The sequence below is a fragment of the Gigantopelta aegis genome, chromosome 7 (assembly GCF_016097555.1).
Source record: "Gigantopelta aegis isolate Gae_Host chromosome 7, Gae_host_genome, whole genome shotgun sequence".
Lineage (NCBI taxonomy): Eukaryota > Metazoa > Mollusca > Gastropoda > Neomphalida > Peltospiridae > Gigantopelta > Gigantopelta aegis.
Genome location: NC_054705.1, coordinates 16,584,644 through 16,608,213, shown reverse-complemented (window position 1 = coordinate 16,608,213; position 23,570 = coordinate 16,584,644). Strand labels below are relative to the sequence as shown.

The 23,570-nt window shown below is 40.8% G+C and overlaps 1 protein-coding gene across 1 annotated transcript in view; it reads right to left on the bottom strand.

Annotated features, from left to right (window-relative positions):
• LOC121376844 (UPF0696 protein C11orf68 homolog) overlaps nucleotides 1–23,357 on the bottom strand; it is a 29,224-nt gene extending 5,867 nt beyond the window's left edge. Inside the window, exons 1-4 of the mRNA XM_041504634.1 lie at nucleotides 23,200–23,357; nucleotides 18,005–18,098; nucleotides 6,064–6,163; nucleotides 555–748 (exon numbers count right to left, since the gene is read on the bottom strand). Coding sequence (XP_041360568.1) covers nucleotides 555–748; nucleotides 6,064–6,163; nucleotides 18,005–18,011 — 301 coding nt within the window. The 5' untranslated portion in view covers nucleotides 18,012–18,098; nucleotides 23,200–23,357. The remainder of the gene's footprint in view (nucleotides 1–554; nucleotides 749–6,063; nucleotides 6,164–18,004; nucleotides 18,099–23,199) is intronic.
• Nucleotides 23,358–23,570: the final 213 nt, after the last annotated feature.

The window sequence follows — 23,570 nt, the reverse complement described above, 5'->3', positions numbered from 1 at the left end:
TCACGTGTTGATCCATGTTGCTGGTAACGGTCCCACAGTCTGGAGATGGTGCTTGGGGACACATGGAATGCCCTGGCAACGGCCGTTCTGGATTCGCCTGTGTCTAGTCGGCCGATGGCATTGTTTCTCTGCGGTTCACTGAGACGTGGCATGTCCTGGATTGTCAACTGTCGGCCAGATACAGAGGCCAGGCAAGCGAACACCCTGCACTTTTATACTGTCGGTGTTCATGTTGCACGTGCAGACAACGCACGTGCAGTGGTGACATGGTTTGCACGTGGCTGCGTTTTTGCGAATATTCACATTTTGGAACTTTATTGTACAGTAGCTTCGTTTTATCGAATGTAACCGTGGGAATGTGTTTGGGACATGCAATGACCTTATATTCACAAAGCATGAACCGGTAGGAAACATAAAATCGGAGTTATAACCCATTTGTACCCTTTTGCGTTTCTTTTTTTTGAAGAGTATATTTAATATTTTCATATGTAACTCAGATCCGATCGTTTCTGCGTTCTACGTACTTTAGGCGGAAAACAATGCTGATACTCTACCTTTAATATTTTCATATGTAAGTTGATTTGATAGTTTCAGCTTTTCAAATTCCTTTTTGCATTTTATCCATTTGATAGGTATGAAATCTTCATCATCTTCATCATCATCATCATCATCTTCTTCATCATCTTCTTCATCATCATATTCTTCACATTCGCGCACTGAGACTTGAATCCACAAATTGTATCTAGGGCTGGATGTGTTTAACAATTTAGAAAGATGTTAAAAAAGAGAAACAAAAATTGAGGTATTAATAATCAGTGATATATATATATATATATATATATATATATATCTACACATTGGGTACTATGTTGTTTGTGCAAGTAATACATGTTTCCTACTGACCCAAATATATATCAGGCATCGAAATAAGCATTGTGTCTGGTAACCCATTTACAGGTTACCACAAAATATAGCCTGGTAACCCATAGGTTACCACAACTATATGAAAGTTAGAATTGAATTCCTGTTACTATCACTTTTAATGCCCTTACATGTGTGCCAGATGATTATCGTAGTATACATGTATTTAGGGACGGAATGCCCTGGCAACGGCCGTTCTGGATTCGCCTGCGTCTAGTCGGCCGATGGCATTGTTTCTCTGCGGTTCACTGAGACGTGGCATGTCCTGGATTGTCAACTGTCGGCCAGATACAGAGGCCAGGCAAGCGAACACCCTGCACTTTTATACTGTCGGTGTTCATGTTGCACGTGCAGACAACGCACGTGCAGTGGTGACATGGTTTGCACGTGGCTGCGTTTTTGCGAATATTCACATTTTGGAACTTTATTGTACAGTAGCTGCGTTGTATCGAATGTAACCGTGGGAATGTGTTTGGGACATGCAATGACCTTATATTCACAAAGCATGAACCGGTAGGAAACATAAAATCGGAGTTATAACCCATTTGTACCCTTTTGCGTTTCTTTTTTTGAAGAGTATATTTAGTAAACGTTCGCTAGACTGGTTTGTGCACTTCACGTTAAACCAAATGGACACGACGAACATCAATCAAATAGTTTGCGAACGTTAGGAAGAACATTCGTTGGCTGAACTGAGGACAGCTCTCGGTGCGAAAATATGTCACTCTTCATAGTCAGCTAAAATGTTTTTTGTCATGTAAAAAGAAAAATGTTATGTGTTTGAAATATATCAACAAATAAGCTGACTTCGCTTGACATGATTCTTCGTGACAATTTCTAATCGCTAGTTATTAAAATGCCATTGGGCTTGGATTTTTGTTTTGTTTTTCATGAAATAACATGTACAAATGTGGGTACGAACTGGTATGCCGATGTTCCTCTGGTTACGAACTGGTATCCTTTTGGGTACGAACTGGTATGCTTTTGGGTACGAACCGGTATGGTACGAAACGGTATGGTTACGAAACGACCTGATGCCATTATCCATCACCAGATTGGTATATCAAAGGCTGTGGTATATGCTATCCTGTCTGTGGAATGGTGCATATAAAAGATCTCTCACCAGTTGATTTATTGACAGGTCAGGGGTGGGATGCAGGGCTCGAATTTAACAGAAAAGCAGATACCGCGGCCTTTGATATACCACTCTTGGTGTACTGGCTGGAGCGAGAAATGGCCCAATGGGCCCACCGACGGAGATCGATCCCACACCGACCGTGCATCAAGTGAGCGCTTTACCACTGGTCCAAATTCAACAGCGGCCATGTGGCAAAGAGCCCAAGTTCCCTAGTCATATACTCCAATTTCCCTGCCAATTAAACAGTCCAAAATTAAATAAGAAAAAGAAGAGGATCGGACTATTTAATAATTTAAAAAAAGAGTAATTTCGACAACTTTTGAACGCAGATCTAAAAGTTTAAAGTCCGATCGATATGTCCACGTGAGTGGCCTCGTTAAGGCCGTTTGGGTGCACAGCTTATAGGGACGAGATGAGTTGCATCCGGTCAAGAAAACCCCTAGATTGACAGTCGATAGACGTTGAAGGTGTAGTGCTCTGCTGAAATACAGATCTTGAGAAGCCGGATCCGTCTGAACAAGAGAGACTATCAGACTAAGGTATAGTCCAGTCGTCACGAGTTGGATAGTGGTGCGGACGGGCCCGTCTCCGGAGGATACGAGATGGTATCACTATAAAGCAAAGTAAAGTCTAGAAAAGAGTATTTCTTCTTAGAGTGGGGCGGTCAATCTTCCAGTGCTGCTAGGACAGGCTCGGACATGTAGAGACTAAACGCGAACAACCGTGGCGTTCTGCAGAATGGCTGTCATACAAGTCACGAAAAAACAAGTCAACATAGTCAGAAGGAGAAATGACGTGGAGGCGAGGAACCTCGCTAAAAAAGAATCCAACCTGTAGAGGCACGGTCGGAATTGCGGAAATACCTATCTGAAACGAAATTCCCGATTTTTTTCCAAAACATGATTTAACTTTAAATAGCACATTTGATTAATTAAAATTAATTTTTCGAACTAGAAACTATGGACACCGACATCTGCCTGTGCTACGCTACGACACTAGTACATGTACCTTATATGTTATGCCAAATGTTTAATGTAGAGTATCTAGACGTTTTACCAGTCGTGTTTTCTTCACTTATTCCCGGCGATTGAACAGGAAAAAACGAACATTGTGAGCTAAAATTGTCCGATATTTACTCAAGTGAAAGATATATTATGTTATGTTTGCTTATTAATTTTTAACATTTGCGGCATTGCCATATTTCCGATCTCACAAAGGAATGCAGTAATTGCATATTGTATGCCAGGCTTTGTTCAAAATAAATTATACAAGGGAAGTGGTTTATAGTGTGATCGTTTGTAATTATTTTCCCGATCATATCATAAAGAAAACCGAAAATTTCCGAAGTCTGTGTCGTGGCGTATTCGTGTTTAAATTTAAACCAAAAATAAATACAAACTACTGACATGTTTTGCCTCATTGCATATTTATTTATTTTATACCAGCAATTAATTGTGGGTGTGTGTGTGTGTGTGTGTGTGTGTGTGTGTGTGTGTGTCAAACAAAAACAGAATTTGTTTAATACTGAAACAGAAAAAAACACAGAATTTGTAATATGAAACGGAAAAGGGAAAAATCTGAAACGGAAAATCAGTGCCTCTAAACCCGGTGGTGCAAACTGTCGAAACGAGAAGCGTTCAATCAGTTCCAATGGCCGCATACATCCCAGTTGAAAACTTCATTTCGCTGACAAAAACAACGAAATGAAGGATCCCCAAGTCGAGCACACGAAAGCACGTGCAGTGTGCACCAGCGAAACAAACACGTCTTACCGCGTGGAGCTCCAGACTGGGAATGTGTAATTTTGACAGTCTTATAAAGAGGAAACGTACCCGCTACATTTTTGCATTAGGCGCATCATAAAATATTGTTGTTTCCGGTTACCTGACCGACCCTAATTTGAACCTACCGACTCTAAAACTTTTTTTGTATATCCAAAAATGTTTTTTTAATATATAACAACGATTTCCATGAAAACATTCCAAAACTATCACAAGCACTAATTTGGTGTCATTTAGGGAATAACCCTACTGTGTTTTCCGATTTGCGGACGTATATCGGTGGTTTTACTGTCGCAAATTTAGTTTTATTGGTGACCCGTTAGCCACGAAAACTTTCTTCTAACAATTGATTGATGGAGTTACTTCCCTTCAAATTGAAGTTCGGTAACTTTCGTGAGATATCGGGCGAAGGAGTCGGAAAATTGTTTTCACGAATATATGCGATCTTTTCCAATTTACTCTACATCTAGCGTAGCGAGGTGTTCCGATTATTAATAATAATAATAATAATAACTATATTTAATGATTTATTCCAGCGACAAACTGGCCTTGTAGAAATTTAGTGACCTTCTGATAAACTAGAGGAGGGAATGTTTACCGATACTGATGGAGTTTACTGCCAAATCAAATGATTAAATATGTCAGTAAGATCTTGATGTGTTTCGTTTTTTTTTTTAAGTGGTGTCACTGGGAACTTCGCGGGTTTCCACTAAAAACAGTGTCAAAATGACCATGTGTTTGACGTCCAATAGCCGATGATATTAAAGATAAAAATCAATGTGCTCTAGTGGCGTCATTAAATAAAACAAACTTTACTTTTCAACATTCGTTTGAGGATCCTGAGCATTTGTACTGCATTTCTATTCATTGGACCAATTGATTGCTTCAAACCAAGTGTGTACTTTAATACTGGATGCATACAGAATAAAACTAACATTGCAAATTATAAAATTGTTAAGTCTACAATTTCTTACATACACTAGGAAAGATAATATTCATAACATTTTTTTTAAATGTTATTGTTGGACAGATAAATATAGAACCCTTCTTTTCAGTTTTCATTAAAATAAATTGTCATAACTTACTTACTGGTTTCTATCCAATTGAGGTTCAACCAAGTCTGTCCTGGACCAGTACAGAAGTTAAGTGTTAGTATGAGAGTAAACCTTCTGCCTATTATTAAACAGCAAGGGGTCGTTTGTATGTACTCTCCCACAGATAGATCGATCAGCACCATGTTGCCCTCAAAATCAAAATACCTTGCCTTTTATAAATTTATAAGTTGCCCATGTAAAAAGAAGCCTTTAAACACACCTATGTGGATAGTACTACATATTTCCTTTTTTTAAATTAAGTTATGAAATAAATATAGAAAATAAAATGGCCATAAGGTTTTTGTCTTTTTGAAAATTGTATAATGGAAAAAAAAAGCCCTTATATTTAAAACTGCACATAAAATATGCCCCCAAAACGTCACTTTACCATGCCTTACTTCATTTCTAGGGAAAACACTGTGGTGAATGGTATTGTTGGTTTGCATAATGCATTTCTATACATGCAGAGGTTATTTTGGATACCGGTAGTCAACACCGTTATTTAATATACATAAATAAAATTATTTTCCAAAATAAAATGTTTTTCCTACCTACCTACCATATATTTTTCCAGTATGTAATAGGAAACAAGTAATTTTATTTTTTTCGGCCTTAGTAGCAAGGGATCTTTTATATGCACCACCCTTCAGACAGGATAACACATACCACAGCCTCGGATATACCAGTTGTGGTAATTTGGCTGCAACGAGAAATAGCCCAATGCATCCACCGACGGGGATCAATCCAAGACTGACCGTTCATCAGGCAGGAGCCTTACTACTGGGCTATGTCCCTATCGCTGTTAATGCAAAAGAGCATATAAAAATGCTGTTGCTTTATCGGTGGGAGCAGTCAACGTTATGTCACCACACAGACCTGTCAACCCTACCAAATTCCATAGGAGTCTCCAGACATTTGATCGAACCTCCCACTTACCTGCGCGGGAGAGACATTCTCCCAGTAAATGACATTTTTATAGGCATAAAAAAAAACTATCTACTTTCACTAAAATAACATAAGGGAAGTAACTCCGCCTTTCTTGATTACATCAGCCTATATGTCCTCTTTTCACATACATGTTAATAATTAAAACAAGAAAAAGAAAAACTAATAACAAAAAGTGACTTACTCTTCCCTTCCTTTAGTTTTAGATGGTCTGTACCTTTCTAGGAAAGTGTCCAAATCATCATACTTTTCCGAGTCATAAGAAATAAACTCCTCTATAAAACCTGAAAGGCAGAGTTTCAAAAAAGCGAGTATTGCTAGCCTCAGGCTACCAATTGTCATGACCGAGCTGGCCAATTCGCATATATGTTGACTTCTACGGCTGTCCAGTTGCTAGTCTGGACACTCATACAAGTCAATTCTCGTAATATACAACTCCTACGACAGATTAGTTATTAATCTCAGGGCTTCATCATAGGTCGCAAATTGGGAAAACTACAACGCAGCAATCGAGTTGACCAACTTCATTCTGACAGCTGATAGTCTGAGACTAGTATTAATAGTTATTTAAAGTTTCCTGCATTGTAAGATGCTCCTGACTAATAACAAATATTTTAACGTCTAAAAATATGCATTAAATATATTTTCTTGTTTAGAATATCAGTGTCTACATCAGACTATCGTTTTTCACGGGCATGAGCGCTAACACGCCCGTCAACCCCCGTCAACTCAATCTGACGGGCACGAAATAATGCGCTCCTAAATTGAACAAATCTCGCTTTAATTGTTTTGTTTTTTAACTCTGCCATTTTAATTGTTTATTGAATCCAATCCACAACACCACAAACCTTTCCATTCTGTTCACAATGAACTTCCTAGAATACATTTTATAAATTGAAACACGATTGGTTGGTTATTTTTACACTGAGCCAATCAGCTAGGAATTCACTTATTAAGATCTCGTCGGTTTTGTTTTGTTTAATTTCGTACAATGCAGGTAATGATCGCACAATTTATTTTACACTGTCGTCGTTTTGATCACGTGCAGAAAAAATAATAGGTGCGTTGTCCAATAATTCTATGATGTGTATAATGTTTATAATGTTGATATCACAGTAAACGCGTACACCAACAACAAACGAATTTAGTAAAGCAGGTTTTGTTTTTGTTAATAGCATAGCGACGTACTCCAGACATTTCTGTTTCACGATACTGCCACGTGATTTAAAGCCAAGAAGATTGACCTTGGTAGTCAGATTTCAAGTACATGTGATCGGTTGACGGGCACCTGAAACAAACACACCGATTTAATTTCAACTCAGTAATTCCAATTTACCAAGTGTAAAGCATGTATATTTTAAAATTAAATTTACATTAGGTTGGTTTTTGTTTGTTTGGTTTTTGTTTTGTTTAATGGGTTGCTATGATTCGAGTGTATAATAATGAATGAATGAATGTTTAACGACACCCCAGCACGAAAAATACATCGGCTATTGGGTGTCAAACTATGGTAATGCAAATAAATAAAGTGATGATCAACATCAATATAAAAATTCAAGACTTAAACAAAAACAGTGTAAAGAACTGTACAAAAACACAAATATCACAGAATTTTACGGATACTGAACTTTACTCAAAACTTCACTTTTGTGCTGTACTGGCCATTCTCAAAGAGAATGTTACACCCCTGCACCACGGTGAGGTTACAGCACACGCAGGGGCGAGTGTATAATAAACGACGTGTTAACTACAGTACACCGAAAATGAAAGCTAATCCTGTTTGTAAAAAAAATATATTTATAAAAATTGTAGTAATATATATTTGGGTAGAAAACAATAGATGTTGACATTTTCTCTGTTATGACAGGGTTTGTTTTTTTTTGGGGGGGGGGGGGGGGTTGTTGTCTTTTTTTAAATAAAGAATTTGCAGGTACATAACATGTATATTATGATATCATGATAAATGTGATAAACCTGTGCCATGTGGTTGTTAAACTTTTACATTCAGTTCACAGGTTTCTGTCCAAGGAGAAATCGTATCATTCTGCGATGAAAACCAAAATTATTGTACTTGTTTTAAATAAAACAGAATAAGCACAAACAAATCAGTTTCAATTCCTTATTCATAAATAGTCAACAGATTATCATGATTCAGAAAAAATAAAGAAAGAAAGGTTTTATTTAACGATGCACTCAGCACATTTTATTTACGGTTATATGGTGTCGGACATATGGTTAAGGACCACACAGATATTGAGAGGAAACTCGCTGTCGCCACTTCATGAGCTACTCTTTTTGATTAGCAGCAAGGGATCTTTTATATGCACCATCCCACAGGCAGGGCAGTACATACCACAGCATTTGATATACCAGTCGTGGTGCACTGGCTGGAAAGAGAAATAGTCCAATGGGCAATCATGATTCAGAATTGTAATGCAACATGATATGCATATAATACATAAGAAATCGATAAATATTGTGTTCATGGTGTTTCTTTTTCTGGTGTAAGACTGCAATGGCCCATTCCTTCATCTTTGAGAATAGCCATCATATTAGTTAAATTAGGATATTTATTTTGAAAACACAAAACATTAACCCTTAAGATATTTAATTTAGAAATCATTACTCCTCAAACTTAATTATGTTCATGGGTGCAATTCCTCTCGGTCTCTTGCCTCTAATTCTGATTATTTTGAGGGATGCGATTTCCCCCTCTGCATTTTGAGGTGTGTGATTCCCCCCTCGTAAACATTTTGAGGAGTGCGATTCTTAGCACTCATGGGTTTTTCAAAAACGAAGGTCTGCTACATATAATTATTCAATGTGTTTTTGGTCGTCTTATTATTTGTAAGAAGCTCTAACTGCAATTTGTCTTCGAATAATTTTGTATGTACAAAACAAAAACAAAACCCGTTGTGTGTGTTACATTCAGATTTGAAAGTTGCCAAAATTCTGTGAGGAAACCAGAGATAATAAAATTTTGTATGTTGCTTTTAATCACCAAAATGTAAGTTAATATTTATCATAAAAGAATAATCTTATTACTCAGATATTTGTTTTTCATATCATTAAAATGTAGTGTTACGTGTGTTACATAAATTTGTTACGTGTTACGCGTCTGATTTCAGAAACTGAACATTAGCTTGTAAATTTTATTTGTTTTACTGCCTTTTGTTTTTAGTGACTGTTAATAATGTCTTTAACATCAAAGTTAAGTATTCTTTTTTCAGGGGTGGATTTAGAGGGGGTTAGCACCACCCACCTTTTTTTTGTGGCAAATATCACTCAAATAATATTGCCTGTTTATGCTCACTCATACTTTTAGTACTAATATTCCAGTCAGTGCATCCTGAACCTCCTTTTATAAAATCTTACATCAGACTTGTCAAAATAAGAAGGCAACTGATAAATTTCATTGGCTATTGCAGCATTTGCATAAAATGTTATGTTTTAAATTTTTAATAGTAATCTGATCATTACATTAAAGATGAATTACATTGTTTAGGAAGACACTAAAGATGATACATTTATAGATTTATAGAACTGCTACCGATATTGAAAAATTAGTTCCTGGTAGGATAGGAGCAGTGTTTATGCCAGGTATACATTTTTGCGTATGACGCTATGGAGTTGAATGCAATCAGTCAACAGGGGGTATTGGGGGGGGGGGGGGGGGGGGGGGGGGGGGGGGGTAGGGTAGGCTTCCCCAGGAATAAAATGGGTTACATTTAGTGTTACAGGGTTAAGAAAAGCATACAGTAATGATAAGAGTAATTACTTTTGTTAAAAAGTTAACTTAAAATAATAAAATTTGCCCAAAATATTCGGTATGACACCATACCCGTTTACCCTCTGGCAGAAACCCTGGCTGGGAGGTGGGGGTGGTTGATTGACAAGGCCACTTTCAGTATTCAGTATTTTACTAGTTATGAAAACTTATTGGATATTTGCGTTACGTGTGTTACATGCAAAATAGCGTTACTTGTGTATTGTTTTTCAAATAAACCAGTTATATGAAGAGAAAAGAAAGAGACTGTGGTAAATCTTAAGACACCCAGTTGTCTGTCAAATGACTATATACGGACTCATTTTTGTGTGTTTTGTTTTGTTTGCAGGTGTTGTATTTTCAAATAGTGGCACACACAAAATTATCTCACTGTTCATGATTTGTTTATTCTTTAACATAAATATAGATATCCAAAATATTTAAAAAAACCACTTTTTTAATTTATAAGATGCATTTTAATTTTTGCATTCCAGGATGAGTTTGCGTGGAATGAGCCAAATACTAGAACGATCAGAAACATGTTTAATATACAGCACCGGCCTCAGTGGCACAGTGGTTAAGCCATCGGTCTACAGGCTGGTAGGTACAGGGTTCGCAGCCTGGTACCAGCTCCAGCCCAGAGCGAGTTCTTAAGGGCTCAATAGGTAGGTGTAAGGCCACTACACCCTCTTCTTATTCACTAACCACTAACCAACTAACAACTAACAGTCCTGGACAGACAACCCAGATAGCTGAGGTGTGTGTCCAGGACAGCGTGCTTGAACTTTAATTGGATATAAGCATGAACATAAGTTGAAATGAATAAATGAATTAATAATATACAGCCACTAATATTTTATCCAATAGCCGATGATTAATAAATCAATAATAAATAAACAAATTTTGAAATTAAAGCTAAAAACTACAAACTTACAAGTTTATTTATTTTTAAACTAATTTCGAACTTTAACAATGACTTTGAACTTTAACAAAACAATGAACACATTAACATTATTTGTCCACGTAAAGTGCCTAGTGTCAACATTATTGCTGGAAGAGGCCTCGACAGTAAATTAAAAATAGTAGTATATTGTAGCTTAAATCAATAACATGAAAATGGCGAATTAGCCCTCACTAACAAACCTAAATGAAAAGGGACACGTCATTTTTAATGTGTTTTTCCTGAGTGTTTTTATTTATTTATTTTTTTGTTGGGATTTCTTAAAATTATGTCAGGGAATAATAAGTTTTCGGCTGTCCTACCCGGCGCTTATTGGAGGACCGGTGTTTATTTTATTGCAAAGTGTTACAGACCCGGCGCTTATTGGAGGTCTAGTGCTTATTAGAGGAAATACGGTATATAACGTATCTGCTGAAATTGAAGTATTAGGTGTTGTCTATATGACGGCAGGGGCAGCAATTAGCGTAGTCAGTTGAGTGCTCACCTGAGGTGCTTGCGTCGCAGGATCGAATCACCTCAGTGGATCCATTCAACTGATTGAGGTTTTTCTCGTTCCAACCAGTGCATCACAACTGGTCAAATGCCATGGTATGTGCTTTCCTGTCTGTGGGTTTACTCTGATGTCTACGTGTCAGAGTTAACAAATGTTTGACATCTAATAGCCGATTATTAAACAATCAATGTGCTCTAGTGGTGTCATTAATCAAAACAAACAACCAAACTATGTGGCGGCAGCAGGTTTTTTCTCTTGGGCACTTTCTGGAACCTGCTTTGTTGGCCTACAGCTACGTAATCAGCGTTTCTGCCAGAACGAAATTGTTGGGTATGGTGCTATGGAATTGAATGCAACCACTGTCAACAGTGGGTATGGGGATCCTCCACCAGAAAGAAAAAGGGTTAGGTTTAGGGGTAAGAAAATCATAAAGAAAATGATAAGAGTCATTAATTTTGTCAAAAGGTTTACTTAAAAATAAAAAAATAAAAAATATGCAAAACAATTTGTGTATGGCGCCATACTCGTTTTACCCTCTGGCAGAGACCCTGGTAATACCGGTTCAGTTCTGTTCAGGGTGTTTAACGTGCACACCCAACGAGAAAGCTGCCAGCTTTAATTTTTTACTTTACGATGTTGCAGTCTACTAATTTTTTAATATGCACGTCCGTTAACGGGTACGCCTAGCTATGCGCCCGGAAAACCAAGTTAAAATAAAATTAGAAAATTTGTTTCTAATTTTCATTATTATTCATACTTACCTAGTGCTAGCACAACAAATATGCTATTCAACCTGAGTCATACCTACACACTGCAGAATTCTCTCCCTTGCCGGATATGCGCAATGCTATCCTTGCACGGGCTACCTGTAACTTCATTCTCGGTTCAAAGTCCACCCACCGAGGGAAAGCCTCATAGGGGTGGGTGGGAGGTATAGTTTGTTGTGCTAGCACTAGGTAAGTATGAATAATAATGAAAATTAGAAACAAATTTTCTAATAGTCTTATTCAACTTACTGTGCTAGCACAACAAATATGCTATAACGGACGTGCAATCACACCGTTAGAGCACGTGAATTCAACATTAATGGGAGGAGGTAAGAAAATAGAGGACTTACCCGTACCCAAAAAGCTCCTTTGAAGTAATGACATGGAGATAGGACGAACCACGACATACGGTAACAAGGAGTCAAAACACTTTTGGGAATAAAAAGGGGCTTCCCAAAAGAAAAACTCATCCCCATGAAAGGGAGGAAAAAATATCTCCCCAGGGAGAGGAAACGGTAGACAACACTACAAAAAACCCCATCCCTCAGAAAAGGGTGGAGTGTTAAACATGTCCGAAGCGTGAATCGATGGCAGTCGGACGGAAAAGAGGTCGACCCCTTTCCGTTGCCCTGCGCACAGACACGACGTGTTGAGCCGCAATGACTGTCTGGATCCTACGCGTACCGTCAGGACCAACCGCCATATCCCGGAAATAGAAACGGTCAAAAGTGCCGTCCTTTCCAAACTCCTGCATTCATGACCTTTATAATATCTAAAGAGTCATGAAAATTCAGGGAAGCAGAAATGGCTCGGGTCTCATGTGGTTTAACAGAGAAATTCCGTAACACATGATCACCCGCCATCTCATATGCTAGCTTGATGGTAGCTGCTATCCATCGAGACAAAGCATTTTTTGTGACATCACCCGGCCTAATGGTATAAGAAATAAACAATCTCTTTTTACCCCGCCGCCGGTTTTTCGTACGCTCCAAATAATACTTCAATGCTCTCACCGGGCAAAGAAGACTATCCGAGTTATCAGATGACAGTGTACGAGATAAACTGTGAATGACAGTAGGTGGAAACTCTTCCCCCGGAGACTGGTTTTTAGCAACAAAAATAGGGTCGGTACGTAAAGTGACAGACACGTCCGAATTGTAATCAACCAAGTCATGCAAAAGTCAAGGCACGAAGACTAGCAAACCTCAACGGCTCATAAGGCGCACCCTTAAGAGCATGTAACACCAGAAAGACATTCCATTTCGGAATAATGGAAGGTCGTTCAACCGTGGATTGTAATGATTTGCAACACCAAGTTCGTAGAAAAGTCACGACATCCACACTGTTTAAGAGTAGTGAAAATCGCAGCTCTGTGACTTTTCACTGTCGTGACTTTAAGTTTCCTTTCTTGGACCAACGCCAGAAAGTACTCCGCTAAATCGTCGACAGTAGGCGATAAGGGATCGAAATCCCGTGCGTTCGCCCAACGAACCCACATACGCCAGTGACACTGATAAACCGACTCGGTAGATTTGCGCTTTGCTGAAGAGACGAGATGCGCAATTCTTGTCGAAAAACCTCTGCATCGCAAGGAAGCCCTGATAACCTCCACGCGTGAAGCCGGAAGACCTCCGGCTTCGGATGCCACACCGTCTGACTCAGTCGCTGGCTGAGTAGATCGGACAACACTGGTAACCGGAACGGGACTGCCACTAACAGTGACAGGAGCTGTGGAAACCAGGGCTGCGCCACCCACAGAGGAGCTATCAACGTCACGTGACAAGGTTCCTGGACCACTTTGGTCAACACCTTGCCGAGTAAGACAGGAGGAGGGAAGGCATAAAAATCCAATCCCGTCCAATCCATACTTAACGCGTCGTACTCCAACGCCAATGTGTCCGATACCGGGGACACGAACACCGGCAATTGGTTGTTCAACCGTGTGGCAAACATGTCCACCTGTGGACTGCCCCACACCCGAAGAACCGCTGCGACCACCCCTTTGTTCAACATCCACTCCGTCTGAACAGGGGTATGTCGACTGAGGGCATCTGCTAACACATTCACCGATGAAGGAATGTGTTTCGCCCACAGAGTGGTCCCTAGTTGGTCGCAGAATTCCAAAATCGCAAGAGCTTTGCGACCCAAAGTCTCCGATTTGGTTCCACCCCAACGATTGAGATATGCCACTACCGACGTATTGTCGCATCTCAACAGAATTCGACGGTGTCGAAGAACACACCGAAAATGAAGACAGGCACGATGCACTGCCTCCATCTCCAAACAGTTGATATGAAGCTTCCTCTCGGAGAGATTCCATACCCCTGAAATGTGCTGATGCGCCCCGTACCCGTGCAGCGACGCATCCGTGAACAGGATCAGATCCGGAGCAGGGGGGTGCAACGGAACCGATAGGGACATGCACTCCTGTATCGGATGAGTGAACCATGGGCCCAGAGGCACTATCGTGTCCCAATTGTGACCGTCCCACCGTGGGGACAAATGCCACTGGAGTGGTCGTTTGAATCGTCTGAACTGCACGATCAATGAGGCCAGAGATTCGAGGTGGCCCAACACCACGTGGAGAGATCGTACCGTAGTACTTTGCTCCCCCATCAAACGTCGCGCCGACGTTTGGAAATTGTGGATACGCGCATCGGTGGGACGAACCGACGCTACCACAAGATCGAAGAGCACTCCGAGATATGTGAAAATCTGAGCCGGCGTTAACTCCGATTTCACCCAATTGGGAATAAAACCCAATTGGAGGATCGTGTCCAAAACCAACCCGACATTGGTCTGACACTCCTGTTGTGACGAAGCTGGGATCAACCAATCGTCCAGATAGGTATGCATTCAAACCCCTAACAAATGAACATGACCTACCACCGCTTTTACCACACGTGTAAAAGCATGGGGACTCGTCGCCAAACCGAACGGGAGCACACGAAACTCGTATGCTTTCCCGTCGAACAGGAAGCGCAGAAACTTCCAAAACGCCATGTGCACCGGGAGATGGAGGTATGCGTCTTTCAGATCGATCGACGCAGCCCACTCCCCAATTTGAAGCAGGTTCCGGACCGAATGAACCGTTTCCATTTTCATGGAAGGAACATCGACGTAGACGTTCAGTGGCTTCAAATTTAGGATTAGTCTCCATTCCCCATTTTTCTTCCGGGCGAAGAAAAGATGAGAATAAAATCACGGAGTGTCCAGACTGACTCTCTGGATGGCCCCTTTGTCGAGAAACTCGGCAATCATACTCTCCACTAAAACGCGCCGATCCGCGGACGGTAACGGCGGCATTCTCGGAGTGGAAGTAAGAGGGGGGCTCGAAGAAAAGGGTATTTTGTAACCGTGTCGAACGACCGACAGAACCCAGGGGTCGAGACCAGGCAGCTTGCACCAATTTCGAAGGAAATGACGGAGCCTGCCCCCCACGGGTATGGTTGCTAACGGTACCTCCGAAAGCAACTGCCGATCGTTCACGTACCCTCATCCCAACCGCTTACCACCCGTAGGCGCAACGCCTTTGGTGGACTGAGAATGGAACGCAGTACGACGTTTGCGTCCTCGCTTAGCGGAAGACGGGTTGTTACCTGGTTGCCTCCTAGTGTCAGGAACCCTAGGGATCTGAGCCGATTGTAAAAAAGGAGCCTTTTTCACAGGAGGAGGCTTGAACCCCGAAAACGTGGACCGACGTTTACCAGAGGTTGAGGGTCGAGTGTTCGGGACTGGTCGCGACAAATCCTTGTCTAGGACAATATTAAAATCGGGACCGAAAAGTACATTTTCCCGTACCGAACGTGTACGAAAAAACGTCTTCGCAACGTTTGACGCACTCAAACCCGCCAGGTAATGGTCACGCCGTAACAAAAGACTGTTCACAAACAATCGGCCAGATAACTGAGCGATATGCTTAGAGGCTTTTGACGTAGCCTCCAAACAGCCTTTCGCCATCGCGGGAAAGCTCTCGACAGCCTTATCCAAGCCAAATAGGAACGTACCTAAATGGTTATTAACCTGGAACATCGACTTAGCCAGCCGTTCAAACGATTCCAGATCCTCGATTGGCAATGACACATGCGGCGATGGGGAACAAGCGGCTCGGACACTAGCGGGAACGACCGCCGGATGTTCGAGAAAATCTGCCCCCAACGTCTCATAGGAGTCGGCACGAAAAATGCGCGCTCCCGTTAAGATTTTCCCCGTAGGCAGTGCCGTTGGGTACTCATCAACACCCACTCCCAAGATACGATCACTGCCAGTGATCAACACATCAATGTCACAAAGTGAACTGTGCGCCTACTGTGCAAGTGGTAAACCCGACTCCTCACGAGGAGTGACCAAATTCAAAGAACGGTTCCCGAAGGAGACACCCTTGAATGTAGGCTGGGTCTCAACCTGAGGTATAGCGTCCCCGCATACCTGTCGGACCTGGTCCCTGACAAAAGCCAGAACCGCCGGATAATCGCACTCCTCCTCTACCTCCGAACCGAAGTGAGAGAGAGCTGGGTCAGCGACAGAATCCGGTCCAACCGACACTTCCTCTGAAGCCAGGTCACTGTCCACTGGATCCCGAAGATCTATATGGACTCCTCCCCCTAATCGAGACGCCCCTGGGGCAGCGTCTCCCGAGATGGAAACAATAGGAACCGAACGACAATCCCTAACTGCATCGTCAAACTGCTGTCGAGACGCAGTTTCTGCTGGTTTTGGCGGAAAACCGGGGGGGGGGGGGGGGGGAGGAATGGGAGCCGCACCCGACAGTCCCGTCTGCAAAAGCAATGATCCCAACTGAGGCGAAGCGTTCAAAAATTCCACAAAACTCCGAAACAACGTTTCCTGAAAGCCTAACGGTCGTTCCTGCGCCAAGTGCGGAACGGTCGGAGTTTGCGGCCACAGAGTACCCCCAGCCGAGGGGTATCTGCACGAACCTCGTCCTCTATCGAGTAAAGTCGAAGAGTTAGGGACCAAAGACGGTGCAAACTGTGAGGAGATGTCCGTTGCTACCGAAGTTACCGGACCCTTGGGGTAAACATATGCAAACGGAGGACCCAAACGGGATGAGTCCTCCACCCAACGGTAAACATCGGTCGGGATGCCATCAGAGACGGATCCCGGCATCGGAACAACTGGCTCAGTTCGAAGCAAACTGGCAGAACTCTCCTCGGGCCTTGAGAATGCTGAGGTGCCGAAGCGACTGTCAGCAATCGAAGGCAAAGTCGGGGCCACCTGCTCTGCGGACGAAGCAGTGGACCTATGCACAACGGAGTGCATGTGCTCGGTAACCGATGAAGTCGTCAAAACCGGTGCCGCGACGACTCCACCTGCCCCCCCCCCCTTCTGTTTGTAAAGGTAACCGTAACGACGATGGCGACGCCCGCGACGAAGCCACACAAACAGAAGAAGGCGCCGTCACTAACGAAGACGGCTCACGTACCACGGTCACAATAGGAGCCCGGGGGGGGGGGGGGGGGCGCTCCCGAAGTATCTGTAACTGTACTCGTAACACGGACCGACGAAGAAACACCCTTGTGTTTCCCCCCTTTCTGGACACTTTTCGAAGTGTCTACAGACTTATGGGACCTACCCACTAAGTCCGACTTGCCGACTACTGCCGAAGCAGACGACAAGATTTTGCTGGTACCCGAAACCGGAGTCTGCGAACCGAACCGAACCGAACCCACTGGTCAGGAGACCACGTGGCGCAGATCTCACACTGACGGTCTTGAGAACAAGACCGACAGTCCGGACACAACACGTGTGTGTCTTTACGTCGTAACGGAAATAGACAACCATCTCGCGCACAAACTTTCCGTGCGCTAGCTGTCAATGAACTCGCGTCGGACATGGTAAATTCAACACAGAATTCCCAACTACCAACCGTATGTCAAGTTCAACCAAAAAAACAAACACAAAATTACAAGTAAAGAAAACTTTTTGCCAAAGCTTAACAGGTGTTAACAGGTGGACTGCAGAATTGAGAATGAAGTTACAGGTAGCCCGTGCAAGGATAGCATTGCGCATATCCGGCAAGGGAGAGAATTCTGCAGTGTGTAGGTATGACTCAGGTTGAATAGCATTTTTGTTGTGCTAGCACAGTAAGTTGAATAAGACTATGTAAAAATTGCTCACCCGCCATATTGTGTCGGTGAAGTAGAGGTCTACTTTAGCTGGACATCATTAGCATATATTATGATGAGCTCACCAGAAGTCACGTGGAAGACAGCTACAAAGACACACAAGACGCCAGATAATACATGTTTGTGATATATGACAGAGTTGATGGATGGATGGATGGATGGATGAATGGGTCTGGATGGATGAATGTGCGTGTGTTAATTGCTCCGCTTGTCTGACCAATGGGCCATGCTCCCACCCCCCACCCCCCCAATCCCGGGACATTTTTACCTTTTCGCTTATTAATAACATTAAAAAGGTCCCCGTGTCATATCCCACCACTCGATTACTTGTTGCCCCCCCCCCCCCCCCACCAATACAAAATCCTGCCTACGTCACTGAACAAAGGCCGTAGTATGTACTATCCTGTCTGTGGGATGATACATATAAAAGATTCCTTGCTGCTAATCGAAAAGAGTAGCCCATGAAGTGGTGACAGTGCGTTTCCTCTCTTTTTGTTGTCTGTATATTGTTTGTTTTTTTACATTTATGACAATCTTTATACTTATTTTTGTGGTTTATCCAATTAGGTTTAAGCACGCTGTCCTGGGCACACATCTCCGCTATCTGTGCAGGACAGTGGGTTAGTGGTTAATTGTTAGTGGTTAGTGAGAGAGAAGTCGGTGTAGTGGCTTTACACCTACCCATTAAAGGCACTCAATCAAGGATTTAGTGTGCCTTATTTCTCTAAATATGGATTATAAATGGAAATTACATTCATTTGAAATACCAAACCTAGTTACTGTATGATCCAAAACATTTTAATTGAACTACGATCGAGGGATTTCCATGACACGCTTCATTTTTAAAATTTGGAACTCTTCATGTTTTTAAGTTAACAAATTACGACAAAACAGATTCGTAGTGATGAGGCTATATATACGACAACTGGATAATGTATTTTTGAATTTTATATAAACGACCGCCATGTATAGAGACTTAGCAAAAGGGGGCCGGCTATATACATGGCAGATAATAAAAAATATATTATTAATTTCATTGAGAAAATAATTGCGAATATGCTGAAATAAAATAATAAACATGAACTCACCATTTATTATTATTATTATTATTAAATTATTTCGATTGGTTCACAAAGTTGTCATTCGGTTTAATGTATAGCGTAAAAAAAACAGTGCACTGTCGCATGTTTTGTCGTCCAATGGTTGGCTTAATTATTACCAATCTAGCATGATTCTACAAGTAATGTTTTGATTGGTCGAATGAAAGGACAACTGGATATGAGCTCCAACGGGCTGCTGTTAGATCCACATGTAATAGTGAAGCTAATTTTAATTAGATTGAATTATTATTTAACCCAGTTGAATCCAGTTTTACATGCAGGGACAAGTTCAGCCTGCCGTTTGTACATGTGTGCAGGCACGTTAATCTTGCATTTGTATAGCCAAAAAAACTCCCCCAGATAAAATACCACCACCTCCACCCCAAAAAGGTAGTAGTAGGCTAATAATAATAATTGTTTATTATTATTAATATTAAATTTTTATTATTATTTATTTATTTTGCTAGTACTGTACAGGCAATATTACGCTATGCATATGTCTATGGAAAACGTACACAAAAGGGTATGCTAAATTCATGTACTTTCCCTCCCCTGTTCACAAAACGCTCTGTTCGTGCAGTATTAGTATGTATTCCTCCTGTTCCAGATGGTTCGGTAATATGGATCAATCAAATAATTATTTACTGCCAATATACATTTTTGCTGTAAATATAGCCATCCCTCGTTAGCGGAGGCTATATACATGGTCTTCGTATGTATAGTCACATCGTATGCAAAGGCCTAACTAGTCGGGATTGTTGACGTTTAAAGGGACACACCCTAGTTGTTAACCATTACGCCGTTGTTTTTCGCTATTAAACCCATTTTTTTCACAACTAAAATTGCACTTTACTTACCATTTATTAATTAGAATATACCTTTCCATTCACCTGAAGTGTTTTTTGGTAATCCTGGTGTTTGTAATATCACAAAATGCATTTTACATATTTCTTAAAAAGCCACGTGCCTCTGAGAAAAACATGTTGAGCAGACAAGGTTTAATCTATTTTTAGAGGGGATATTTCCATTTCAATGTCACAGACGTTGGTATACCACGTGACCGTTATTATTTTGGTTCGGTTTGTTTTCTCGTGCACGGTTCGCGCAATCAACATCCGATTTGTTGTCGTTTGCTTTTTGTTCATTTGTGAAAATTTTCGCTAACAATAAAGTTCAGACAAGTAAGCATCTCAATACAAAACGTTACAAACCCTTAAAACCAATAATTTTGCCAAGTCTTACGATATCTGGAGAGGGGATACAACCTTGGGGGGGTGGGGGTGGGGGACAAGCTATATTGTTACCTTTATTTATACAGAGTAGGAAAAAATAATCTTACATTTTCGTCCTGGGGAGGGGAAGTGTCTGACCCCTGACGATCACGACGACTACTACTACTACTACCACCACCACCAATAATAAACGGTGCATCCAATTGCTAATAACAATAGGTTAGGCACTAGTACCCGGTTCCGAATAGCAAATGTAGGCTAATTACGGTTTATACTAAATATATAAAATTTATTATTTCAAACACTGTAGTATAGTCAACATGGTCAGTGTCGTCTTATTCCCATTCAAGTATCATGATTGCTGCAGCAGCCACTTCCTAAACAGAAGCACCCATGTTCATAAAGTAACTTCCTGTTCCAAACTCATTCCTTTCGCGGTCCAGGACAGAACAGTTGGAACATGTCCAGGAGAGGTGAAAGGAACGCATCCCAAGTCTGTGCGCACTCTATGAAATTTGTTGCGACGTAGACATTTTTATGCTTCGAGCGACATCTACCGGTGACATCAGAATACTAACTTTCGAAATTATTTCAAGCAATTGGGTCATGGGGATTCCCATGGCATTTATCGATATAAAACCTGCTTTTTCACTCCATTTTATAAAAACATGATCTAAGTGTGCTACAGGTTTGTAGATTAACCAAAATTATAATTTATTTTCGCTGGATGGAACTAGGGGCGTGCGGCTTTAACATGCTTCTGTTACTAAAATAAATTAATGTATAAGCTTATTATCATTCAGTACATGTTTTTATTATTTTTTAATAACTTATTTTCATTGTTGTTGTTTTTCTATTTACCCTACGTCGCATAGGACGATCAAGCGTTCTTGTTACACGAGCTTGGTAAATCATTTTGACACTGCGGTTATTCGGGGAATGCCCGTCACGTGACTCAAAATAATACGTCACACCTTAGTTACGGTATTGTAACAAACTTTCGCCTACGTCTCGGTTACCGTTACGGGATATGGATGCCATTTCTTCGTAGCAGCGCCGCCACAGATCACAGCGGCACGTTTTCCCGTCAATATTATTGCACGTTTCGTTCAAATAAAGTTGTAGTTGTATACATATTGAAGTTTCTTCACGACTGACACGCATCAGGCGCCATAAAGATGTCTTATGTATTGGTAAGCCCTTAAAATTCGCAATGTACAATATGGCCTCAGATTCCAGTTATCTTCCCATTTGGTTGTCCAAAATCCGGAAGTTTCACCGCGCAAGTAGTCTGCTGTTTGACTGTGATTATTTCATGGCAGACAGCTATGAAGTGGCAACTGTTTGACTGAAGTGACAGGGGATAGCATGTAGTTTGTAAACATGTGTAACTTGTTCACATTGAAGACTTGTTTGTGGTAATTCCGGCCCATGCAAAAGTAGTGCTTTTTGTGTAAAATGGGTGTACTCCGGCCTGGTTTAGAGAGTGTGTCTGTTTAAACCAATATGCTGGGAGAAAGAGCTGGACAACAGGGGTTGTCCTTTTCAGGGTATGTGTCCCCCATGCAGGCAAAGGTACATACAAAACTTCACGGGCCTGCTGATATTAATAAAAATGTTATAGCCACTAAGGCTATATAGAAACATATAGCGAAATTAATTGTGGTCTGAGCCATATTGTTTGGCTATTCTTATCCCTTGACTACCATGTTGGTTGTAAGTAGTTTTCTCCGCTATCTTCTTCGGAGCACCGCAGAAACTGCGTCGAGTAATATATATTTGTTTTTTTACATACATAAAATTATTTATTAACTTTTGGTATTTTAAAACCATATAGTCCGAGATGAGCTCATGAGGAATATTTGGCGATCACTAATGGTAATACAGTGCTAATAATAACAATAAATTGATTAGGCCTAATTAAAGTCCAAGACTACTCTCGAGTGCCTAATAAACATAGGGCCTGAATAAGCATAGTGTCTGGAAATTTGTCTAAAATCAATTAAAAGTAGGGTGCCGAATTAGCATAGGGTGTGGAAATTTAGCTAAATTGTAAAAATTTACTAGTAATGAAAACAGAATTTGGTTTCACGTAAAAATAAAAATAAGTGTTTTGGAAATAACAAAAATATACTATTGTTATTTAATTTAGAAAACAAGCGGCTCAGAAATAAATAACTTGTAGTAAATTCCATAGTATGAAAAAATGTGTTCACTATAAACATATGTTTCTATTATCTAACTTACAACTGTGTTATCGTCACACACAATTAATTAAAACTAAATGTGTTTGTATGTTTAAATAAAATTATGATAATTAATGCGAGGCGAGATTGCAGCTTTGAAAAAAATTCCAAAAGTTCCAGGCTTGAAAACCAAAACAATCAGGGTGGATGACAGCTCGCTAGATTCATCTCCTATATTTAACACATGGTTAATTATAACAAGACGTAATTTCATCAACTTAATTTTTACCTGTAACATTCTTTATTTTTAAAGCATAGGTGGGGACACTTATGATGCCAGGGGATGGCATGCATAAATCTCAGCTGAAGATTCACAAACAACTGTGGTCATCGGCCATGCCAGCTGTTAGCGGAACGCGCCGGAACTGGAACGTTGTTAGGGTATGTAACTGTCTAATTTTTCTCGCTAATTTGTAATAGACTATTTGCAAGTGAAAATAAAAAGGTTGAGTGCAATTTGTAATTAAAATGAGTGGAATTTGTAATGTAAAAAAAATATATATATAAAAAGAGGAAAGAATGTAGATACAGTTTGGGCCAGTTCCCCTTATCCTAAAAGAACTGTACTTTAGCTACTCTAGTATACATAGATTAAAAAGTCATATTTACCTTTAAGATTTCGGTACTCCCGTCTTCAATGTTTGGTGAAAAGATGAAGTGTTGAAGTGTAATTGATTAATTTATATAATAAAGTGCTTGCATGAACTGTTGCATCGATTTACAAGCGAGCACTCAATCGAACGCATCCTTGGAATTTACCCAACCGAATAAAGCCGAACCGAGCCGAGCGATAAAAACAAAATGGCGGCCAACAATGTTCGTAAACGTGTTTACATTTTGTCGTAGAGTAACATTCTCGGAACCGGCGTGACGTCACACGGCCTAGTTACCGATCATCCGGGTCTTTGGGGGTGAAGCAAAGCCTTAGTGATTACTGGTTTACATAGAATAAAGTTATCATATTAACTTTTTACATGCCT